A 25853-nucleotide genomic window follows, 5' to 3' on the forward strand; every position below is an offset into this window, starting at 1 on the left:
TTGCCCCCAATTTTTTATTTTCCCAAGGGTAAGAGAAGAAATTGGAACCCAAACGTTGTTGTACAATTTGTCCTGAGTACGCTGATACCCCATATGTGGGGGTAAACCACTGTTTGGGCGCATGAGAGAGCTCGGAAGGGAAGGAGCGCCGTTTGACTTTTCACTGCAAAATTTACAGGAATTGAGATGGGACGCCATGTTGCGTTTGGAGAGCCACTGATGTGCCTAAACATTGAAACCCCCCACAAGTGACACCATTTTGGAAAGTAGACCCCCTAAGGAACTTATCTAGAGGTGTGGTGAGCACTTTGACCCACCAAGTGCTTCACTGAAGTTTATAATGCAGAGCCGTAAAAATAAAACCAAAATTTTTTCCCACAAAAATTATTTTTTAGCCCCCAGTTTTGTATTTTTCCAAGGGTAACAGGAGAAATTGGACCCCAAAAGTTGTTGTCCAATTTGTCCTGAGTACGCTGATACCCCATATGTGGGGGGGAACCACCGTTTGGGCGCATGGGAGGGCTCGGAAGGGATGGAGCGCCATTTGGAATGCAGACTTAGATGGAATGGTCTGCAGGCGTCACATTGCGTTTGCAGAGCCCCTAATGTACCTAAACAGTAAAAAAAAAAAGTGACACCATTTTGGATAGTAGACCCCCTAAGGAACTCATCTAGATGTGTTGTGAGAGCTTTGAACCCCCAAGTGCTTCACTACAGTTTATAACGCAGAGCCGTGCAAATAAAAAATATATTTTTTTCCACAAAAATTATTTTTTAGCCCCCAGTTTTGTATTTTTCCAAGGGTAACAGGAGAAATTGGACCCTATATATTGTTGTCCAATTTGTCCTGAGTACGCTGATACCTGATATCTGGGGGGGAACCACCGTTTGGGCGCATGGGAGGGCTCGGAAGGGATGGAGCGCCATTTGGAATGCAGACTTAGATGGATTGGTCTGCAGGCGTCACATTGCGTTTGCAGAGCCCCTAATGTACCTAAACAGTAGAAACCTGTTGTGAATTCCGTTCTGGAGCTCCCTCCTGTGGTTGCTAATGGTATTTTTGTGAGTTCTGCTCTTGGGCTCCCTCTGGTGGTTTCAAGTGGAACTGCTGCTCTTTTAGGTAGCTGTAGCAGCTGCCATCACTGATCGCCTTGCCTGGGTTTGTTATTTAAACCTGCTCTGGGCTTTAGTTCATGCCAGCTGTCAATGTCTTAGGGTATGTTTCCACGTTCAGTTTTGCTTCAGGCTTTGGTCAGGATTTTATGCAGGTAAAATCCTGACCAAAAGTGCACCTGAGGTCACTGGCAGGTCACCTGCGGTGTTCCTGCATGTTTTGCTCATAGTAGCAACATGCTGCGTTTCAAAAAAACGCACCACGCATGCGTTTTCGCGGCAAAAACGCATGCGTTTTTTAACGCATAGTGGAGTCTGGATTTCATGAAATCCCCTCCACTATGCTGTAACATCTGGACGCTGCGTTTTTGACTCTGCGGAAAAACGCAGCGTCAAAAACGCAGCGTTTCCTGAACGTGGAAACATACCCTTAGGTTGGATTTTGTTCTCTCCTTGGATTTCTCATATGGCCTGTCCTTCTCAGCAAAAGATAAGTTTCTGCTAGTTCTTGTTTGTCCATTTGCTTTGGACTTATTGTTTTGCAAATATGTCTCTTTTTGTCCAGCTTGTCACTATGTCATATTCAGGCTAGCTGGAAGCTCTGGGAAGCAGATTTGCCCCTCCACACCGTGAGTCGGTGTGGAGTTCATTTTTGTAAACTCTGCGTGGATTTTTGTAGTTTTTAATACTGACCGCACAGTATCCTTTTCTCTCTGTCTATCAAGTTTAGTATTGGCCTCCTTTGCTGAAAACTGATTTCATTTCTGTGTATGTCATTTCCCTCTTCACTCACAGTCAATATTTGTGGGGGGCCATCTTTCCTTTGGGGGTTTTCTCTGAGGCAAGATAGCTTTCTATTTCCTTCTTTAGGGGTAGTTAATTCTTAGGCTGTGAAGAGGTGTCTAGGGAGAGTCAGGAACATCCCACAGCTATTACTAGTGTTGTTGTTAGGATTAGGGATTGCGGTCAGTAGAGATACCACTTCCTCAGAGCTCTTCCCATGTTGCGTTTTAGCCACCAGGTCATATCAGTGTGGCCTCTTAACCACCAGGTCATAACAGTACAGCTGGCCCACAATGTGTTAAATGCATCTCAAAAGAGGGAAAAGAAAGTTCTGAGTCATTTTTTTTTTCCTTTGTAGCTTGTTTTGTCTTTTTTTTCCCCTTAATCTCTGGGTGGTTCAGGATTTTGGTGCTGATATGGAGGTTCAGGGTCTGTCCTTGTGCGTGGATCAACTCGCTGCAAGGGTACAGAGTATCCAAGATTATGTTGTCCAGACTCCGGTATTAGAGCCTAGAATTCCTATTCCTGATTTATTTTCTGGGGATAGATCTAAATTTCTGAACTTTTAAAAATAATTGCAGATTGTTTTTTGCTCTGAGACCCCGTTCCTCTGGTGACCCCATTCAGCAGGTGAAGATTGTTATTTCTTTGCTGCGTGGCGACCCGCAGGACTGGGCATTCTCCCTTGAGCCAGGAAATCCTGCATTGCTCAATGTTGATGCATTTTTTCAAGCGCTCGGATTGCTGTATGACAAGCCTAATTCTGTGGATCAGGCAGAAAAAACTTTGCTGGCTCTGTGTCAGGGTCAGGAAGCAGCAGAAGTATACTGCCAGAAATTTAGAAAGTGGTCTGTGCTCACAAAATGGAACGAGTATGCCCTGGCAACGATTTTCAGAAAGGGTCTTTCTGAAGCCCTTAAAGATGTTATGGTGGGGTTTCCCACGCCTGCTGGTCTGAATGAGTCAATGTCTTTGGCCATTCAGATTGATCGGCGCCTGCGCGAGCGCAAGGTTGTGCACCATATGGCAGTGTCCTCTGAGCAGAGTCCTGAGCCTATGCAATGTGATAGGATTTTGACTAGAGCAGAAAGGCAGAAATTCAGACATCAGAATGGCCTGTGTTTTTACTGTGGTGATTCTGCTCATGCTATTTCTGATTGCCCTAAGCGTACTAAGAGGGTCCCTAGGTCTGTTACCATTAGTACTGTACAGCCTAAATTTCTTTTGTCTGTTACCCTGATTTGCTCATTGTCGTTTTTTTTCTGTTATGGCATTTGTGGATTCTGGCGCTGCCCTGAACTTAATGGACTTAGAATTTGCCAAGCGCTGTGGTTTTTCCTTGGAGCCTTGCGGAGCCCTATTCCCCTAAGGGGGATTGATGCTACGCCATTGGCCAAGACTAAACCCCAGTACTGGACACAGTTGACCATGTACATGGCTCCAGCACATCAGGAAAATATTCGCTTTTTGGTGTTGCATAATTTGCATGATGTTGTTGTGCTGGGTTTTCCATGGTTACAGGTACATAATCCAGTGCTGGATTGGAGATCTATGTCTGTAACTGGTTGGGGTTGTCAGGGGATACATAGTGATATTCCTTTGATGTCCATTTCCTCGTCCCCTTCTTCTTATGTTCCTGAGTTTTTGTCGGATTTCCAGGATATATTTGATGAGCCCAAGTCCAGTTCCCTGCCTCCTCATAGGGACTGCGATTGTGCCATTAATTTGATTCCTGGTTGTAAGTTCCCTAAGGGCCGACTTTTCAATCTGTCTGTGCCAGAGCATGCCGCTATGCGGAGTTATGTAAAGGAGTCCTTGGAGAAGGGGCATATTTGCCCGTCTTCGTCACCATTGGGAGCGGGATTTTTTTTTGTTGCCAAGAAGGATGGTTCCTTGAGACCCTGTATAGATTATTGCCTTCTCAATAAGATCACGGTCAAATTCCAGTACCCTTTACCTTTGCTTTCTGATTTGTTTGCTCGGATTAAGGGTGCCAGTTGGTTTACTAAAATCGACCTTCGAGGGGCGTATAATCTTGTGCGTATTAAACAAGGTGATGAATGGAAAACATCATTTAATACGCCCGAAGGCCACTTTGAATATCTTGTGATGCCATTCGGGCTCTCTAATGCTCCATCGGTATTTCAGTCCTTTATGCATGATATCTTCCGGAATTACCTGGATAAATTCATGATTGTGTATTTGGATGATATTTTGTTTTTTTCCGATGACTGGGAGTCTCATGTGAAGCAGGTTAGGATGGTATTTCAGGTCCTTCGTGCTAATGCGTTGTTTGTGAAAGGGTCTAAGTGCCTCTTTGGAGTTCAGAAAGTTTATTTTTTGGGTTTCATTTTTTCACCCTCGGCTATTGAAATGGACCCTGTTAAAGTCCAGGCCATTCATGATTGGACTCAACCCACATCTGTAAAGAGCCTTCAAAAATTTTTGGGCTTTGCTAATTTTTATCGTCGCTTTATTGCTAATTTTTCTAGTGTGGTGAAGCCTCTGACCGATTTGACGAAGAAAGGCGCTGATGTGATGAATTGGTCCTCTGCGGCTGTTGAGGCCTTTCAGGAGCTTAAACGTCGTTTTACTTCTGCCCCTGTGTTGCGTCAGCCAGATGTTTCTCTCCCTTTTCAGGTTGAGGTTGATGCTTCTGAGATTGGGGCAGGGGCCGTTTTGTCTCAGAGAAATTCTGATGGCTCTTTGATGAAACCATGTGCTTTCTTCTCCAGAAAGTTTTCGCCTGCTGAGCGTAATTATGATGTCGGCAATCGGGAGTTGTTGGCTATGAAGTGGGCATTTGAGGAGTGGCGACATTGGCTTGAGGGAGCCAAGCATCGCGTGGTGGTCTTGACTGATCATAAAAATTTGATTTACCTCGAGTCTGCTAAGGGGTTGAATCCTAGACAAGCTCGGTGGTCTCTGTTTTTCTCCCGTTTTGATTTTGTGGTCTCATATATTCCGGGATCTAAGAATGTGAAGGCTGATGCCCTTTCTAGGAGTTTTTTGCCTGATTCTCCGGGAGTTCTTGAGCCGGCTGGGATTCTCAAGGAGGGGGTGATTCTTTCTGCCATCTCCCCTGATTTGCGGCGGGTACTTCAGGAGTTTCAGGCTGATAAACCTGACCGCTGTCCAGTGGGGAAACTGTTTGTTCCTGATAGATGGACTACCAGGGTAATTTCTGAGGTTCATTGTTCGGTGTTGGCTGGTCACCCTGGGATTTTCGGTACCAGAGATTTGGTGGCTAGGTCCTTTTGGCGGCCTTCCTTGTCGCGGGATGTGCGTTCGTTTGTGCAGTCCTGTGAGACCTGTGCTCGGGCTAAGCCTTGCTGTTCCCGTGCCAGTGGGTTGCTTTTGCCTTTGCCTATTCCTGAGAGGCCCTGGATGCATATTTCCATGGATTTTATTTCTGATCTTCCTGTTTCTCAGAAGATGTCTGTCATCTGGGTGGTTTGTGACCGGTTTTCTAAGATGGTCCATTTGGTACCGTTGCCTAAGTTGCCTTCCTCCTCTGATTTGGTTCCATTATTTTTTCAGCATGTGGTTCGTTTGCATGGTATTCCGGAGAATATTGTGTCTGACAGAGGTTCCCAGTTCGTTTCTAGGTTTTGGCGGTCCTTTTGTGCTAGAATGGGCATTGATTTGTCTTTTTCTTCAGCATTCCACCCTCAGACAAATGGCCAAACGGAGCGAACCAATCAGACCTTGGAAACCTATTTGAGATGCTTCGTGTCTGCTGATCAGGATGATTGGGTGACCTTTTTGCCGTTGGCCGAGTTTGCCCTTAATAATCGGGCTAGTTTTGCTACCTTGGTTTCGCCTTTCTTTTGTAACTTTGGTTTTCATCCTCGTTTTTCTTCAGGGCAGCTTGAGGCTATGTGCACACGTCAGGATTTTGTCAGAATTTTGTCAGGATTTTTCCTCAGGATTTGTAGCCAAAACCAGGAGTGGAACAATTAGAGGAAAAGTATAATAGAAACATATGCACCACTTCTGCATTTATCACCCACTCCTGGTTTTGGCTACAAAACCTGATGAAAAATCCTGACAAAATCCTGACGTGTGCACATAGCCTCAGCCTTCTGACTGTCCTGGTGTGGATTCTGTGGTGGACAGGTTGCAGCAAATTTGGACTCATGTGGTGGACAATTTGACGTTGTCTCAGGAATAGGCTCAACGGTTTGCTAACCGTCGTCGGTGTGTTGGTCCCCGGCTTCGTGTGGGGGATTTTGTCTGGTTGTCTTCTCGTCATGTTCCTATGAAGGTTTCTTCCCCTAAGTTCAAGCCTCGCTTTATTGGGCCTTATAAGATTTCTGAAATTATCAATCCGGTGTCTTTTCGTTTGGCCCTTCCAGCTTCTTTTTCCATTCATAATGTGTTCCATAGATCCTTGTTGCGGAGATATGTGGTACCTATGGTTCCCTCCGTTGATCCTCCTGCTCCGGTGTTGGGTGAGGGGGAATTGGAATATGTGGTGGAGAAGATTTTGGATTCTCGTTTTTCGAGACAGAAGCTTCATTATCTGGTCAAGTGGAAGGGTTATGGCCAGGAGGATAATTCTTGGGTTGTTGCCTCCGATGTTCATGCTGCCGATTTGGTTCGTGCTTTCCATTTGGCTCATCCTGATCGGCCTGGGAGCTCTGGTGAGGGTTCGGTGACCCCTCCTCAAGGGGGGGTACTGTTGTGAATTCCATTCTGGAGCTCCCTCCTGTGGTTGCTAATGGTATTTTTGTGAGTTCTGCTCTTGGGCTCCCTCTGGTGGTTTCGAGTGGAACTGCTGCTCCTTTAGGTAGCTGTAGCAGCTGCCATCACTGATCGCCTTGCCTGGGTTTGTTATTTAAACCTGCTCTGGGCTTTAGTTCATGCCAGCTGTCAATGTCTTAGGTTGGATTTTGTTCTCTCCTTGGATTTCTCATATGGCCTGTCCTTCTCAGCAAAAGATAAGTTTCTGCTAGTTCTTGTTTGTCCATTTGCTTTGGACTTATTGTTTTGCAAATATGTCTCTTTTTGTCCAGCTTGTCACTATGTCATATTCAGGCTAGCTGGAAGCTCTGGGAAGCAGATTTGCCCCTCCACACCGTGAGTCGGTGTGGAGTTCATTTTTGTAAACTCTGCGTGGATTTTTGTAGTTTTTAATACTGACCGCACAGTATCCTTTTCTCTCTGTCTATCAAGTTTAGTATTGGGCTCCTTTGCTGAAAACTGATTTCATTTCTGTGTATGTCATTTCCCTCTTCACTCACAGTCAATATTTGTGGGGGGCTATATTTCCTTTGGGGATTTTCTCTGAGGCAAGATAGCTTTCTATTTCCTTCTTTAGGGGTAGTTAATTCTTAGGCTGTGAAGAGGTGTCTAGGGAGAGTCAGGAACATCCCACGGCTATTACTAGTGTTGTTGTTAGGATTAGGGATTGCGGTCAGTAGAGATACCACTTCCTCAGAGCTCTTCCCATGTTGCGTTTTAGCCACCAGGTCATATCAGTGTGGCCTCTTAACCACCAGGTCATAACAGAAACCCCCCACAAGTGACCCAATATTGGAAACTAGACCCCCCAAGGAACTTATCTAGCTGTGTTGTGAGAACTTTGAACCCCCAAGTGTTTCACTACAGTTTATAACGCAGAGCCGAGACAATAAAAAATAAAAAAATTTCCCCCCAAAATTATTTTTTAGCCCCCAGTTTTGTATTTTCCCAATGGTAACAGGAGAAATTGGACCCCCAAAAGTTGTTGTCCAATTTGTCTTGAGTACGCTGATACCCCATATGTGGGGGGGAACCACCGTTTGGGCGCATGGGAGGGCTCGGAAGGGAAGGAGCGCCATTTGGAATGCAGACTTAGATGGAATGGTCTGCAGGCGTCACATTGCGTTTGCAGAGCCCCTAATGTACCTAAACAGTAGAAACCCCCCACAAGTGACACCATTTTGGAAAGTAGACCCCCTAAGGAACTCATCTAGATGTGTTGTGAGAGCTTTGAACCCCCAAGTGTTTCACTACAGTTTATAACGCAGAGCCATGCAAATAAAAATTTTTTTTTTTTCCACAAAAATTATTTTTTAGCCCCTAGTTTTGTATTTTCCCAAGGGTAACAGGAGAAATTGGACCAAAAAGTTGTTCTCCAATGTGTTCCGAGTACGCTGATACCCCATATGTTGGGGTCAACCCCTGTTTGGGCGCACGGGAGAGCTTGGAAGGGAAGGAGCACTGTTTTACTTTTTCAACGCAGAATTGGCTGGAATTGAAATCGGACGCCATGTCGCGTTTGGAGAGCCCCTGATGTGCCTAAACAGTGGAAACCCCCCAATTATAACTGAAATCCTAATCCAAACACACACCCCTAACCCTAATCCCAACGGTAACCCTAACCACACCTCTAACCCAGGCACACCCCTAACCCTAATCCCAACCCTATTCCCAACCGTAAATGTAATCCAAACCCTAACTTTAGCCCCAACCCTAAATGTAGCCTTAACCCTAGCCCCAACCCTAGCCCTAACCCTAACCCTAGCCCTAGCCCTAACCCTAATGGGAAAATGGAAATAAATACATTTTTTAAATTTTTTTAATTTTTCCCTAACTAAGCGGGTGATGAAGGGGGGTTTGATTTACTTTTATAGCAGGTTTTTTAGCGGATTTTTATGATTGGCAGCCGTCACACACTGAAAGACGCTTTTTATTGCAAAAAATATTTTTTGCGTTACCACATTTTGAGAGCTATAATTTTTCCATAATTTGGTCCACAGAGTCATGTGAGGTCTTGTTTTTTGCGGGACGAGTTGACGTTTTTATTGGTAACATGTTCGGGCACGGGAGATTTTTTGATCGCTTTTTATTCCGATTTTTGTGAGGCAGAATGACCGAACACCAGCTATTCATTAATTTCTTTTGGGGGAGGCGTTTATACCGTTCCGCGTTTGGTAAAATTGGTAAGGCAGTTTTATTCTTCGGGTCAGTACGATTACAGCGATACCTCATTTATATCATTTTTTTATGTTTTGGCGCTTTTATACGATAAAAGCTATTTTATAGAAAAAATAATTATTTTGGCATCGCTTTATTCTGAGGACTATAACTTTTTTATTTTTTCGCTGATGATGGTGTATGGCGGCTCGTTTTTTGCGGGACAAGATGACGTTTTCAGCGTTACCATGGTTATTTATATCTGTCTTTTTGATCGTGTGTTATTCCACTTTTTGTTTGGCGGTATGAGAATAAAGCGTTGTTTTTTGCCTCGTTTTTTTTTTTTTTTTTTTTTTTTTACGGTGTTCACTGAAGGGGTTAACTAGTGATATAGTTTTATAGGTGGGGTCGTTACGGACACGGCGATACTAAATATGTGTACTTTTATTGTTTGATTTTTTTTTTTATTTAGATAAAGAAATGTATTTATGGGAATAATTTTTTTTTATTATTTATTTATTTAGGAATTATTTTTTTTTTTATTTTTTTTTTACACATGTGGACATTTTTTTTTTACTTTGGGGGGGACATCACAGATCGGTGATCTGACAGTTTGCATAGCACTCTGTTAGATCACCGATCTGACTTAGAGCAAAGCAGGCTTACCAGCGCCTGCACTGAGCAGGCACTTGGTAAGCCACCTCCCTCCCTGCAGGACCCGGATGCCGCGGCCATCTTGGATCCGGGACCTGCAGCGAGGAAGGAGGTAGGAGACCCTCGGAGCAACGCGATCACATCGCGTTGCTGCGGGGGTCTCAGGGAAGCACGCAGGGAGCCGCCTCCCTGCGCGATGCTTCCCTGTACCGCCGGCACACCGCGATCATGTTTGATCGCGGTGTGCCGGGGGTTAATGTGCCGGGGGCGGTCCGTGACAGCTCCTGGCACATAGTGCCAGATGTCAGCTGCGATAGGCAGCTGACACCCGGCCGCGATCGGCCGCGCTCCCCCCGTGAGCGCGGCCGATCGTGCTGGACGTACTATTCCGTCCTTGGGAAGTAGGGCCCACCCCACATGGACGGAATAGTACGTCCAATGGCAGAGGGGTTAAACGCAGCTTAGCAGTCTATAGGAAACTTCAGAGGAAAATGCAATCAAGCAGAAAGTCTATGATGCACAGTTATTCTTGAGGATACTTGACACGAATAAATCCTTGTCTTAGTCCAAACACAGATAGATAAGCTTATAAGGCAGTTCAAATCATATCTTAGCTCAACCAGGGAGGCCTGGTTAATAGTCTCAGGTTTCTGCAGAGCAGAAACAGCTTACATGTCCAGCAAATGCAGATGGAAGTAAACACGAGCAGCAGATGAAGGAGGATTACTGGAAACTGGTGTATGCAGCAGGAACTCACAGCAAAATAGCAGAATAACCCCACAAGTTCACAGGAGCAGGTATATAGCCAGGGAGTCACCAGAGTCAGGAGCTGGATGCAAGGCGGAATACTCTAGCACAGACTGAAGGCTGGGGTGGAGTTTTATAGCAGGAAGACACAGTGCACATGAGACCAAAGACGCCATCTTGGAAAAGGGCAGTAATGCACAAAAGGTAATAAAAATGTTCAGAGTCCTGACAGAAAACTTTGATAGAAGTACTTCTTTTTTTAAAAAAAAAAAAAACCTGCTGAAAGCCAAATTAAATCTCAAATGTTTTCAAAAGAAATTATCACTATCAGACAGAATTGTCAGTGACTGTGGAGCTTTTGTTTAAAGGGAACCTGTCACCCCCAAAATCGATGGTGAGGTAAGCTCACCGTCATCAGGGGCTTATCTACAGCATTCTGTAATGCTGTAGATAAGCCCCCCGATGTATTCTGAAAGAGGAGAAATAGACGTTAGATTATACTCACCCAGGGGCGGTCCCGCTCCGTAAGGGTGTCTCAGGTCCGCTCCGGCGCCTCCTATCTTCATTCCATGACGTCCTCCCCTGGTCTTCACGCTGCGGCTCCAGCGCAGGCGTACTTTGTCTGCCCTGTTGAGCCGCGGCGTGAAGACCAGGAGAGGACGTCATGGAATGAAGATAGGAGGGGCCGGAGCGGACCTGAGACACCCATTTGACTGGACCGCAGCGGGACCGCCCCTGGGTGACGATAATATAACCTCTTTTTCTCCTCTTTCAGGATACATCGGGGGCTTATCTACAGCATTACAGAATGCTAGAGATAAGCCCCTGATGACGGTGAGCTTACCTCACCATCGATTTTGGGGGTGACAGGTTCCCTTTAAGATTAGGATCTCATGTCCTGTATGCTTGCTGTTGCATATGATCAGCATCTTGGAAGATGCCTGTCACTTTCTTCAGTGTATCTCATCCAGATACAGCAAAGCATAAAAGCAGATCTCACAAGTGTCATCTGCAGTCATTGAGGGCAGAAGCCTGGAAAGCTGAATTGTAAGAGAACATGTTCTGGTAGTGACACTTTAGTGCTTGCTGTATGCTGTGGGCACTTTAGGAAGCATATGGCAGTTGCCAATTCAGCTAGATCCTTCTGACACAGCCATTTGTGTTGTATTTTTATATATTTTTTTTATTCTTGTCTTTTTTTTTCCCACAGGCCTCAGATGATGATGATGATGATGAAGAAGAAGAAATCATTGGTCCAGTTCCTGCCAAAGGGCCGACCCAGTCCAGTGTTGCTGAAGATTTTGAACGCCGTGCCTGGAAAATGAAACAGAAGCTTACATCGAATGACGTGAGGTTTATTAGTTTCTGCCACAGTTGCCTAATGATTAGTATTTTGATTTTATTAATTAATAATTTAAACTGCCATCTATGAAATTCAGAGAGCATTAAATAAATACGGTACATATCATAAAATGGACTATAAGCAAGACAAGAGCTTACTGAGTGACAGAATAGTACAAAACTGCGCATCCTGCCCCTCTGGGCTTAAAGAGAACCTGTCATGTGAAAAAGCGCTATTAACCTGCAGATATGGGTTAATCTGCAGGTTAATAGTGTTCTGAAGCAGTGCGGTCGCCGCACTGAAAGCCCAGCTACCGGGAGGAAATTAACTTTCTTCTTCCCGGCGTCCTTGGGCTTTCAGTCCTAGATGCGCAGCCCTCATTGCGTCAGTCACTCCGTACATAGTAAGTGGTGGCTGAAACCACATCCTGGCACCGAGTTGATAGGTGGCTTAGCACTAATGCAGTCAGTCATTGATGGGGCATGATTGGAGCCTCCGCTCACTATGTGCTGAGCGGTGACTGAAGCCATGCCGGACACTCCTCTGTGACTGAATAATATGGAGACCATACTCACACAGAAAAATAAGCTACCAACTACATGGATAAATAGTAACATTCAGTAAATAAATGGTTAATCTACACTGATCACAGGTATACTATAAAAGTGCAGTGTGTGTAAACACTCCCCGAGTATATATTGAATAGGTGGTAAGCATGGAAAGCCGTACAGGATGGTAAAACACAAAGCACGAATTGCAGCACAATCCCATGAAATGTTTCGCCTATAGCTTCCTCATAGGGGATCAAGCATCATTACATTGGTATCTATTTCTAAATTAGTTATACTCTAACCTATTATACCTGTACATACAAGGAAAATGGTAAACCAGCTGCATACATTATCAGTAGACAGAACCGTGCTTGCAATAAAAGGGTTAACTGTTCACACAAGACATATTAAAATGACAGGCAGTGTTTCCCACACATGCAGCTTTTTTGCGAAAATATTTGAATTTTTTTTTTACATTTTAGCTTTTCTATAACATGTGTTAACAAATTATATATTGTATGCAAGGATGCGGCCGAGAACCCAGCAAGAGAGTCCTGGATGACTGAACTTCCTCCAGAGTTGAGCAACTTTGGCCTGGGGCCGAGAACTTTCAAGCGAAGAACTAATGAGCGTTCTGGGGATAGGTCGGATTGGACAGATACTCCTGCTGACAGGGAGAGGAAAGCAAGAGTGAGTAACTGTTAGACAAGTTTTCATTTTCTATGTACGGCATTTGTTTTTGGTTCCTAGGGTTCAGGAGCTGAGTAGCCGGCGCTCCAAATATTCTTGTGGTACCTAATGTTTTTGGATTATTTTGTAATGATGTGTACGAGATTATATATTTACAAATCCCTCTCACCCACACTATCCCCATGGAGAAAAGTAGTCCCAGAATGGTATTTTTGTAAAAGCAGAATGACATGCAAGTGGGTACTTTCATTATTGCATTGACTCCTAGTATGTGAATTATTGAGAGATATTGACACCTACAAAAAAAACCCCACTACAATTACTTCTTTTCCTCAGCAACGATTTCGTCCATTGAAATAAGGATTTACATTGCAAGAAGGTTTAATGCTTCATATGTCTCTTCGGATGGCAGCAACAGTTATTCATACAGGCTTTCCTCTGGCTCTCTGGTGCCACTTTTTGGAGGTAGCCACCCTGTAAGTCAATGTCCAACCTGTTGCCAAGCCTTACCACGTGCCTGGGATATTCAGCCAAGCTGGAGCCCATCTGCAGACATCTGTTTCCATCATTTTTTTCATATTCAGTGTATTGTAGTGTTTTCTAATAATTTACCAGAATTTTATTTGCAGCATGAAGAAACACAGAAAAAGTATCGGTAGAAAGAAAATTACATGACTAATAGTCTTGTGCATTGGTTCCATTCACACGGTCATTTTTTTCTTATTTCCGATCTGTTTTTCCTTGCTGTTTAAGTATTAGGATAATGGAGTTTGCTGAACTGTACAAGACAAAAAAAACCCAAAGGATTGACCCATAACAAGTCAATGGGATCGCTAACGGGACCAATTCCGAATTGATCTTTATGGATCTGTTATCTGTAAAAATGAAAGCAGTGATAGTAGTGTGACCAGAGCCGGGGTTAGTTTTTGGCTCCGTTCACACAACTGTCTCCGATTTTTGTATCGGGGGGGGGGGGGGGGAATCCATGAAAAATGCATAGCACACAGTTGCTTCCACCCTATCCTTTTTTTACATTCCAATAGACTTGAGAGCTAAAACTGATCCACAAAAAACGAACCAAAATATGATTCATGGTAGTTTATTTCAGATTTGTACTCTGAATCAAATGTATTAAAGGGGAGGTCAGTGATTTCACAGGTTGTCCTGGACTTTTCCTTCCGATACAGTCGGTGATCAGTATAAGACTGGTGGGGGTCTGTCTTGCCAGTGAATATCAGTATTATGCTCTGTGCATTGCTTACATATGGCCGATGCAGGAGCAGATTTAAGCTGATTGATGGGGATGTCAGACCCCGCCAATTTCGTACTGGTGTAATCTACGGATAGTTCATAAATATTCGGCCACGACAACCCCTTTATTAGCATTATCAGACTTGATTGTTTTCCTTAATAATATATATTAAGCAATCGAATTTCTTGCTACTTTAGCCATTCTAAGGGCAGGTGCATTATCCAAACCCCTGATATAAAGGTTAACAAGTCGATTTAGTAAAGTACCTTTAAGGGCTGTGTGCCGTGTACAGTGAGCACCACCTTATTTTCTAGGCTATGGCAGATCTAAAATTACATCAAAGCTCTGCTGCTTTTCATCACTCCAAAGTCAAGGAAGCTGAATTTGATTTCAAAGTTTTTGATCTAGATGTAATTAAATGTAGGGAGAACAATAATTGAAGTTCTATATGGAAATGAAAGTTGATAAAGCAGCCAAGTGATGAGCATTCATTAGTCCTCCACAAGTGAACTGGGACTTCTTATCTCAAGTAAAAGGTGTCAGTGTAGCTTGTTCTCGCCAAGAAACGTTTGCTAACCTTCTGTACATGCCAATCCTGTGTAATTACATGTGGCGCCAGTATTGGTGACTCCTTCTGTGTTATTCATATGTTCTAAGCTTATACCTAATCCCTTAGTTCCTAAAGATACCCAATTGTCTAGGATCACTTTTACCCAACTTTAAAGGTTATATATCACACACAGGCTTGCAGGACCCCACTGAAACTTTTGCATGTGCGCCTAACCCCACCTGGCATAGCTTTATGTAATAAATGTGATACATGGTTTGTTTTGTTGTTTTGTATTTTTTTTGCAACAAATTCCCTGTTTCCTCTTATAAGACATGGCAGTGAAACCTCTCATCGTGTTATTTGGGGACAGTTTCAGCCGAATCAAGGCTTTGTGATATTTTCACTTTTGGTTGGTTCGTCCCCTTTTCTAAAAAGTGGCAAGAGCCCATACACGACTCTCCTCAAGTTCTGTGTAGACTAGGAGAGTCGCTAAATTTGGATAGAAGTTGTCTCCTTTACAATGTCACCTTTTTGACCATAAATCTTTACATTTTGTGTTTTGTTTTTTTTTTTCACAGGAGAAACAAGAAGGCAAGGTGTCCAGCAGTAAAAGTGAAGAAATTCCACAAGTTTCTGAAAGAGATAAAAGATTGGCAGAGCAAGTGTCCACGTATAATGTAAGTAGCTGTCGTAAAATGGTTCTTTTATTATTATTATTATTATTATTTATTTATATAGCACCATTGATTCCATGGTGCTGTACATGAGGAGGGGTTACATACAAATTACAGATATCACTTACAGTAATCAAAACTACCAATAACAGACTGGTACAGAGGGAAGAGGACCCTGCCCTTGCAGGCTTACATTCTACAGGATTATGGGGAAGGAGACAGTAGGTCGGGGTTGCGGTAGCTCCGATGGTCTTGAGGTGGCCGTGTGGTCGTTACAGGTTGTAAGCTTCCTTGAAGAGGTGGGTTTTCAGGTTTCTTTTGAAGGATCCAAAAGTAGTGGATAACCGGATGTGTTGGGGCACTGAATTCCAGAGGATGGGGGATATTCGGGAGAAGTCTTGGAGGCGATTGGGTGAGGAGCGAATAAGCATGGAGGAGGTCTTGGGAGGACCGGAGATTACATGAGGGAAGATATTGAGAGATTAGTCTGGAAATATACGGAGGAGAAAGGTTCTTCTCAACTCCCCTGAAAACTTAATGAACAATACCACTGTAGGTGATTTTATGCAAAATGTGTATGTTGTCCCTATGCCCTAACAGGACAATTAGATGGAGACTGTGTTCATGTCCCAGTCCGTGACATTATTGTATTCTGGAGCACAGTTGTTGGAAATTCTGGAAATCCTGCAGGCAGCAAAAGTAGCCCTGTGGCCACTGGCTGGAAATAGCGTGGTTTTCAGTACTGGCGGGAATTATTACTCAGAGATGATTGCTGCGAGCCCTCGAGCCTTCTCTGACCTTACCACCCCAGAGACAGAATTGTTAGAGATGTTCGTGACAACTTGTAATGTAAAAAGCCGCACTGATGGACAGATGTCTACATGACCTATACTGGTTAATAGGTTGTCCAGGGGGGGAATCTGCTCTGACTCTTTGTGACTGCAGATTATTGAATCGTGACAGCATGTGGCAGGCTGTCTCAGTTGCCCGATATTGCCGAGCTGTCATATGATTGTGTTTATGCAGTCATGTGTCTGGCTTCTCTCAATATTCACTTTTATGGCGAGTAGCCGAGTGTGTCTAGTCAGTACGTAATCGGTAGTATGCAAATCGCTTACATGTAGTCATATAACCACCTGCTCACACCAGCAATACTGGGGAATTGAGATAGTGTGAACGCCATGTGCTGTCACCATTCAGCATCTTACAGTCAAAGGATGTGACGGCAGACTTTTGTCCCAAACCCAGTGAACCCCTTTATAAAGACATTGGTACTGGTAAATCCATACCTTTGCTTTGAATTGTAGCCCTAAACACTGACATCCCCGTGTAGACCCCGTTACATTTTTCTTTGCCTCTTGTTAGCACCAGCTTCGGAGCCAACTCCCTTATTTTCAGGGACCAATTGCTGCCGAGGTAAGGGGTGTGTAGATATATGTATTCATTCCATCTACAACATTTTCAAATGATTTTTCAATTTTTGATAATTCCTCCTTGACGGTTCCAGACAGAATACTAAAGTTATACTATAATATAACCTTATTATGTTCAGTTCAGCATCATTTACAGAAGAATCTCTATACTGTTAAAGACTTTTATCTATAGGATAGGGGATAACTTACTGATTGCTGGGGGCGTAACCGCTGTGATGGGTTTCTGGAACCCGGGAACTGGGCCCTGCAGAACCCCACCTTGAATGGAGTGGAGATGCACATGCTGGATCTAGACAACGAATGGAGCCATGATTCAGCATGAGCATCCACTTTCTGGGATCTCTTGGGGTTCCAGCTCTAGGACCCTTCCACCCCCCCATTGATCAACAGTTTATCCCCTATCCGGTAGGTGGTGTGTACCTTACTATCTTTGGTAAGGCAAGACTGTGCCTTTATGAAGTGGCGTCTCTGTCAGATACATGCAGAAAACAGTGTTTGAGGGTACAGGTAAGAAGCAAAATAAAGTATTTCCCATGATTGCCAATTAAATGTCTTAGAAATACAAGAAGGTTTCAGAAAGTAGATATTTGGCGCAATATCAGTAGAAGAATATTCAGCAATAAATTCTGTATTAAAGAAGGTTAAAGTAGATATTTCATATTCATTTTTCTCCTTCAGGATTCAAAAAGATCAGAATCTCTCATAGATCTTCATCGTAAAAAACTTAAGAGGAAAGCAGACACAGATAAGGATAAACCGAAGGAAAGAAGAGCGTTTGACAGAGAGCAAGATTTACAGGTTAATCGCTTTGATGATGCTCAGAAGAAAGCTCTGCTGCGCAAATCCAAAGAGTTGAATACTAAATTCTCCCATGGAAACAGCAGTATGTTCTTGTGAAGACGAACAGCCATAGAAGCACATCACGTCTGTATGATCTGCTGAGCCTGGCCTAAATAACTGCACATCGGAGGTCCGCCATCCTTACGACACACTCCAATATGACTTAGGCCAACACTGAAAAGAATATCCTGGCTTCCCTCACATCGGTCATGGACATAAATCTGTTATTAGTATGTTCAATAAAGTCTCCCATTTATTGTCATTTCTACCTGCAAACTAAGGCAATATTGAGCTAATCGGCACTCTTGGGACTCGCAAATACTTAGAATTTTGTACAATATGTGGCGACAGGTGCCCTTATGCTTCTTTATTGCAGCAGAGTAACGGGATAAGAACAACACTCATCACTTCCATTCTGCTTTGATGTAAAGCCTTGCCCAGTATCTGTCCTACCTGCTAGATGTATGCTTCACAGACCCCAGAATGAGCCATGTTTGTGCACTAGGGGTCTGCCAGTGCTCCCCTACTGGTCTAGCACTGGACCAGTGCTGCGCTGTCAGCCCATTATATAACATTTCACAGACTTGCAGATACGGCTGGGTAACAGGCCAGCGGTCTAGGACTTGAGTAACGGACACTAGTTTTGTTTTTCTTGTTTGTTACTATCAATATGTCAAGAAATTCTATTTTACCGGTTGTTTGCCAGCATTACTGTGTAGTGCGTGTGTACTGTGATGATGTTCTAAGTTGATGTTTTATATTTTGATGTTGGATATTGGACTTCTGCAAGCAATATCAACATAACGTAAATGTACAAACACAAGATACCGGATAGAGATGAGCAGATCAAGCAAAATTTGAATTCGGCTGTTCACACAGATCTTTTGGGCAATTTCGATTTGAAGAAACGTTATTCTCGGCTAATTTAATGTCCCTTATTGTTGTATTGGGTCTCTCCATACCCCCTAACCATAATAAATGCAAGATGTAAAAAATAAAAAAGCTCATTGCACTTTCCGATCCCTCTACTCCTCACAATTACCTGTCCAGTAATAATCACATCTTCTGATTGCCACCGCCAGTGCCGACATTTTCGGGCCGCTCACACTGGGCCAGGACTTCCTGATTTAAAGAGGTCCAGGAGGGTTCTGCAGAAGCATACAAAAGGTCACAACATGTGCCGCAACTTTGTGCCCGCATGTGCTAAACTGTGTCGGGCCTTATAAAATGCCAGAAATCCCAGTTCTGCGTGAGGCCCGGGAATGTTGGCACTCGCGGTGGCAATTAGAAGATGGGACAAGGAGCAGAAAGGTAGGTGATTAAAGTGAATAGAAGGATTTTTTTTTTACTTTTTGATGGACATTTATGGTACAGAAAAATGGTTTCCACCGTTACACTGAATCCGCGCAGAAAGGAATTACTAAAAATCTATTTTGGCAAAAGTGGATTTTTGTAAAATTCAATTTAATTTTCTCTCTAATATAGTGTTCACGCTCATCTCTAATACCGGAGCTTTTATTTACATAATTTGGTAATAAAATACAGCAAGTTAAGAGAATTCTGTTTGTGGTTCATATGTTATAGACCTTTTAAAATGTAGCACTCTACTCATTTTACCAATGGATGTGTCTGTTATCTGTCTGGCAAAAATCTATTTAAGTTTGTAGAAAGTCATAGCCTATTGATTTGCTGTTGATAACACGCTGTGATAATTATGTTCCACTCACTCTCGGACTGTTAGCACGAGCGTGTATCATTGACCCACTGTGCCACGGAACAGACTTACCCTGGAGGGGTGTGAATAAGCAGCTACCTTGGTGTTCACTGCAGCCTCTAGTGGCAAAGTCAGGCTTTATCCGGCAGTAGCAACTGACCCTCCAAAAGCACAGGACGCTGTAGCGACAGATGCTGGCAGGGATACTGGCGGGCACGGCCCACACAAAGGCAGGCAGGTGCTGGCGGACACGGATGAAACGGGCAAGCAGGTAGGACCCAGTTCAGACTGGATGAACAGGAAGAGCGGAGTCACTGGCAGGTACGACTGGAATACAGGAACGGGTGGGACCCACTTCAGACTGGACAGGCAGGGAGCTGCGAGATCCCACAAGAGAGACAGGACTTAGTAAGCACAGGACAATTACAAGGACAAATACACACAGGATAGACAGGATTAAGTTCACACAGGGTACTTACAATGAAGCAGCAAGTGTACACACAAAACACCAATGTTGCACAGAGACAACAGATTAGAGATAGGTGCGGATTCAGACTCTGCTAGCTTAGGAAAGGTACAGGTTCTAACAGCACGTTTAAGGAAAGGTACATTAGGGTGCCAAGGAAATGCATGGTAAAAATTATGTAGCGAGTTTTTGAAGGTCTTGCCTCCTAATTTTGTTCCTTTTTGGTCGTAGATATTTTGTAATTTTCTTTTTTTAAGATTAGTTATCATTTACTGGTTGCTCCATGGCACATCATATTGCAGTTTTAAATGTCTGTTTAGTATTTAGACATGCATAACCTGCGTCATGTATAGTATGTTATGCCGTGTACCCATCAGATTAATTGATGTCATATTTTGATAGACCGGGCGTTCCTGAACGCTACGATACCAAATGTGTTTGTGTGTGTGTGTATATATGTGTATATATATATATATATATATATATATATATATATATATATATATATATATATATATATATATATATATATATACACACAGTACAGAGCAAAAGTTTGGACACACCTTCTCATTTAAAGATTTTTCTGTATTTTCATGACTGAAAATTGTAAAATCACACTGAAGGCATCAAAACTATGAATTAACACATGTGGAATTATATACTTAACAAAAAAGTGTGAAACAACTGAAAATATGTCTTATATTCTAGGTTCTTCAAAGTAGCCACCTTTTGCTTTGATGACTGCTTTGCACACTCTTGGCATTCTCTTGATGAGCTTCAAGAGGTAGTCACCGGAAATGATCTTCCAACCATCTTGAAGGAGTTCCCAGAGATGCTTAGCACTTGTTGGCCCTTTTGCCTTCACTCTGCGGTCCAGCTCACCCCAAACCATCTCGATTGGGTTCAGGTCTGGTGACTGTGGAGGCCAGGTCATCTGGCATAGCACCCCATCACTCTCCTTCTTGGTCAAATAGCCCTTACACAGCCTGGATGTGTGTTTGGGGTCATTGTCCTGTTGAAAAATAAATGATGATCCAACTAAACGCAAATCGGATGGAATAGCATGCCACTGCAAGATGCTGTGGTAGCCATGATGGTTCAATATGCCTTCAATTTTGAATAAATCCCCAACTGTCACCAGCAAAGCACCCCCACACCATCACACCTCCTCCTCCGTGCTTCATGGTGGGAACCAGGCATGTAGAGTCCATCCGTTCACCTTTTCTGTGTCGCACAAAGACACGGTGGTTGGAACCAAAGATCTCAAATTTGGACTCATCAGACCAAAGCACAGATTTCCACTGGTCTAATGTCCATTCCTTGTGTTCTTTAGCCCAAACAAGTCTCTTCTGCTTTTTGCCTGTCCTTAGCAGTGGTTTCCTAGCAGCTATGTTACCATGAAGGCCTGCTGCACAAAGTCTCCTCTTAACAGTTGTTGTAGAGTTGTGTCTGCTACTAGAACTCTGTGTGGCATTGACCTGGTCTCTATCTGAGCTGCTGTTAATCTGCGATTTCTCAGGCTGGTGACTCAGATAAACTTATCAGAAGCAGAGGTGACTCTTGGTCTTCCTTTCCTGGGGCGGTCCTCATGTGAGCCAGTTTCTTTGTAGCGCTTGATGCTTTTTGCCCTTGCACTTGGGGGCGCTTTCAAAGTTTTCCCAATTTTTCGGACTGACTGACTTTCATTTCTTAAAGTAATGATGGCCACTCGTTTTTCTTCACTTAGCTGCTTTTTTCTTGCCATAATACAAATTCTAACAGTCTATTCAGTAGGACTATCAGCTGTGTATCCACCAGACTTCTGCTCAACACAACTGATGGTCCCAACTCCATTTATAAGGCAAGAAATCCCACTTATTAAACCTGACAGGGCACACCTGTGAAGTGAAAACCATTCCCGGTGACTACCTCTTGAAGCTCATCAAGAGAATGCCAGGAGTGTGCAAAGCAGTCATCAAAGCAAAAGATGGCTACTTTGAAGAACCTAGAATATAAGACATTTTCAGTTGTTTCACACTTTTTTGTTAAGTATATAATTCCACGTGTTAATTCATAGTTTTGATGCCTTCAGTGTGAATTTACAATTTTCATAGTCATGAAAATACTTTTGCTCTGTACTGTATGTGTATATATATATATATATATATATATATATATATATACACCTTGAGCAAGTGGTAAATCTAAATTTAATGTCAACATATTTTACATGGTGAATCCTTATGCCAAAAGGAACAAATTTGAGGGGTAAGACTTACCAATTTGCAAAGTGCATTTATCCTTGGCACCCTACTGTGCATACAGACCCAGGGAAACAGGTGCAGGCAAGATTAGAAACAGGACAGGACCTAGCAACTCAGTAGTTGCGCACACATGCTGAAAGAGAATGTTGCTCAGGCACCTCCCACCAGGTATCAAGTGCCTCACAGCAATAGGCTGGGGACACATTAGCAATGCGCGCACTATAGCAATGCGTGCACTGTTTCTTTAAGTATCGGGAAGCGAATGTGCAGGCGCCTTAAGCATGCAGCCAGGAAACATGCAGAGGACAAGGAGCTCATTGCACGGCCTGGAGTGGTGAATACATCGCTGTCCCTACATGGTGGGGGATGGGAAGCCATGCAGGGATGCAGGCAGTGGTATTACAAATTACCAGCATACTTCATTCATAAAGGCACTAATCTAATTCTGTTTCTCATTTGGCACAATAAAGTTAAGAACGCTTACCCACCCCCCCATCACCACCCCCACCAATAAAACAAATTGTGTTGTGACAGTCAATTGGAAAAAGCAAAACTAAAGTCCGAAAGCAAGTATAATTACTCCTTTGCAGCAAACAGGACAAGTGGAATCCAGCTACAAGCGCTAGTTAAATTAATCCATCTTTATTACTTCATCTTAAAAAAAATTACGAAGCAAACATGTTTAACCCCTTAATAACTAGTGACGTTCATTTTCATCACAGGTAACATAATGGATGTATGTAGGGGGCTCACTCTCCAAACCATGTACAAACTGGTTGTACTACACAGCCAGCATCTGCCAGTATCCGCAGCGACTGGAGCTAGCTGCTTATCCATTTAAATGTTGCTATCAATCACTGATGTTAGTCTTTAAATGGCGTGCCTGCGCCCCACCGACACCCCCACAATACTACTGTGAGGAGCTAATGGATTACCATAGCAGCGAGGGCCCTGCATCTTTGTCCACTTATGAAGCACAGCCTTGTGCAAGACTTCATAGGTTAGTTACACTACATACTGCAATATGTAGTATTCTTCTGCCCATTAATGTGCAGCAAGTTAATTCACAATGTAGTACCAGTTGTCACCATTAGAGGTCATTAGGTACACATTTATCATGTTCCTGTATCCAGGAGCATATCGCTTTAAGCCTGTGTTCTGACTAGAACCGCCCCCTGGTTAATTCCCAGGCAAAGTAGCCTTTTTCCCCGGACCTTGAGTCTTACACACATGTTCCTGGCTCTCTCTTCCTGCAGATCATTGCTCTTTGATAAGCGGATTCCGGTGAGGCACAAATGTACTTACATGTGTGTGTTATGTTAGAACAGTTATGCAGCCACTGTGTAGTAGAGTGTATAGTTTGGCATGTTGTGCTTTGTTTCATATTGCTGTTTCTCTGTATGCAGATAGATGTTTGCCTGTATAAAGTAATACAATGCTGACAGCCTGAACCTGAAAAAAAACACCAGAACACAGGCATGCTTACCTGTTCAAGGCCTCCAACAATTGCACTAACCAGGGTGCACCAGGCCCAAGTAAAGATAGCAAACAACACAGGTGCAAATAATACCGATGCAGCCAACCTACAATCAGGAATTGGCTGCTTGGAGCACCCATGCAAAAAAATAGTCTGTATGTGGCATGGGCCTGGTGCACCCTGGTTAGTGCAATTGTTGGAGGCCTTGAACAGGTAAGCATGCCTGTGTTCTGGTGTTTTTTTTGAGTTTAGTGGAGGTTTTCCTCCAATGGTGTTTTTTTGACAGCCTGAACCTGCCCTAAGGTAGCCATGATAACTGTGTATCTGTCTTATCCTGTGTTCAGTGTTAGCTCTCTAATCTCTGTTATTCATGTTATTGCATCTTGTAACATGCTGTAATATGCCAAGTACTGATGCACTGTTATTTCCTTTGTAGTTTTTACCTGATCATCCATTATATCGAATATCTCACAATATCATCTACTATTGTTGTTCATCGTTCACCATCTCAATAAATATAGACTTAAGAACCTATACAGTCTGTTTACTGAGGCAATGGATGAAGGTTTAGCCGTATGCTAGCATCCACACCGCATCATACGTGAAGGAAGGCAAAACAAGTATCATGTAGCATGATCGTTTGATAACAGGTTCAAACGACCCAAGGAGGCTAAAAAAAATTATGTAAAAGTTTAAAAAATGTTAAATTATTAAAAACACATAATTCCAGTAAAAAAATAAACATATTTGGTATCATTATGTCTGAAAACTGCAATTAACTAGTAAATAAAACATGTAAACAGTGCATACACTACCGTTCAAAAGTTTAGGGTCACTTAGAAATGTCCTTATTTTTGAAAGAAAAGCACAGTTTTTTCCAATGAAGCTAACGTTAAATGATTCAGAAATACACTCTATACATTGTTAATGTAGTAAATGACTATTCTAGCTGCAAACGTCTGGTTTGTAATGCAATATCTTTATAGGTGTCCACAATAGAAAATTGAATGAACGGCACCAGAGGAACGCACACTCCAAGACACTAGATCCACGTGGAAACCGTTCTGTAGCTACACGAAATCACGGGTTACTGGTGCTTAGCGTATGTATTGCAAAAAGTGAAATATTTGTAATAAAAAGAAAATGCGGCACTCACCCTTTTTGCTGTGAAGTCATGATCTTTATTGGACCAGAAAAGATTTCAATAATCAAAGTCCATGAAGACAGCTGGCATACAGAGGGGTGCTGGGAGAGGAAGGTGGACGATGGCCGTTTCGCACAGAATGCACTTCAACAGGTCCTGGACTGGTCCAGGTCTCTTCCCTTGTGTGTGTGTGGGGGGGCGGAGGCTGGGATGACGAAGATGTCATGGCAACAAAAGGAGGTTGTTAGAAAGTTTTATGTATTTGTTATTTGTGTGACAAAAAGTAATGTTGTATTTTATCCCTATATAGAAACACCGTGAGCACAGCTATGTGGTGGTGCTAAGGTTAGGTTCCCAAGCCATAAGTACAGTAGATATAAACCTAGCACTCAACTTAAAAGCGTTGAAAAGGAATTGATTATAGTACACAGAAAACATTTCGGTCGATCAGGACCTTCTTCAGTAACGTGCTGTACTGAACTATACTTGTGGTGGAAATCGCGTCCGGTGGCACAGTTTCCCGACTCATACGCATATTCCAGCTTTACTTGTTACTTTTTACCAAACGTTCTCCTCTCCAATCAGTGCTAAATGTGGCAACCAGGGTTGTATTTCTCATCCACTACAGAGTACAATACAAACTTCTCTCGTTCTCCACAGTTCTGCACCACCATATATCTAATCTTCATCTCTGTCTACCATCCTACCTGTGCACTCCATTCTATAGCTGATCAAAGACTAACATCCTCCATAATCCAAACTTCCCACTTCTGTCTCCAAAACTTCTCCTGTGCTGCTCCGTTTTCTGCAATGCACTACCCTAGATGATCAGATTAATACCTAGCCCCCACATTTTTAAGCGTGCTTAAAAAACACATCTCTTTAGACAAGCCTCAAAATACCAAACTAATTCTTCCCAGTTCTCTCAAAATTTTCCTCAGAATCTGATCTCTCCAATTCATCTGTCTTCACATCCTCCATGCACCCAATAGCACTTGGTAACTGTACTTAAATAGATACTGGCTGATAACCAGATCATGCAGCTTCATATCATAACTCCTATTTATTCTAATGATGGCTGGACCATTCATGACAAGCACGATCTTCCTATTATGTGCCCCCTATTTCCTTATAGATTGTAAGCTTGTGAGCAGGACCCTCACTCCTCCTGTAACTGTTGAACTATGTGTTTGTGATGTCTTTCTGTGTACATGTCCCTGCTGAGCCTGTTCAATTGTAAAGTGCTGTAGAATATGATGGCGCTATAGCAATAA

At 43.1% G+C, this 25853-nt stretch overlaps 1 protein-coding gene across 1 annotated transcript in view; it reads left to right on the forward strand.

The window, feature by feature from the left end:
* The window catches only part of GPALPP1 (GPALPP motifs containing 1), a 71384-nt gene extending 52294 nt beyond the window's left edge, over positions 1 to 19090 (forward strand). The window contains exons 5-8 of the mRNA XM_077297359.1: positions 11411 to 11548; positions 12619 to 12783; positions 15164 to 15262; positions 17371 to 19090. Of these exons, the coding sequence (XP_077153474.1) occupies positions 11411 to 11548; positions 12619 to 12783; positions 15164 to 15262; positions 17371 to 17589 (621 nt within the window). The 3' untranslated portion in view covers positions 17590 to 19090. The remainder of the gene's footprint in view (positions 1 to 11410; positions 11549 to 12618; positions 12784 to 15163; positions 15263 to 17370) is intronic.
* Positions 19091 to 25853: the final 6763 nt, after the last annotated feature.

Source organism: Ranitomeya variabilis, chromosome 3 (assembly GCF_051348905.1).
Source record: "Ranitomeya variabilis isolate aRanVar5 chromosome 3, aRanVar5.hap1, whole genome shotgun sequence".
Lineage (NCBI taxonomy): Eukaryota > Metazoa > Chordata > Amphibia > Anura > Dendrobatidae > Ranitomeya > Ranitomeya variabilis.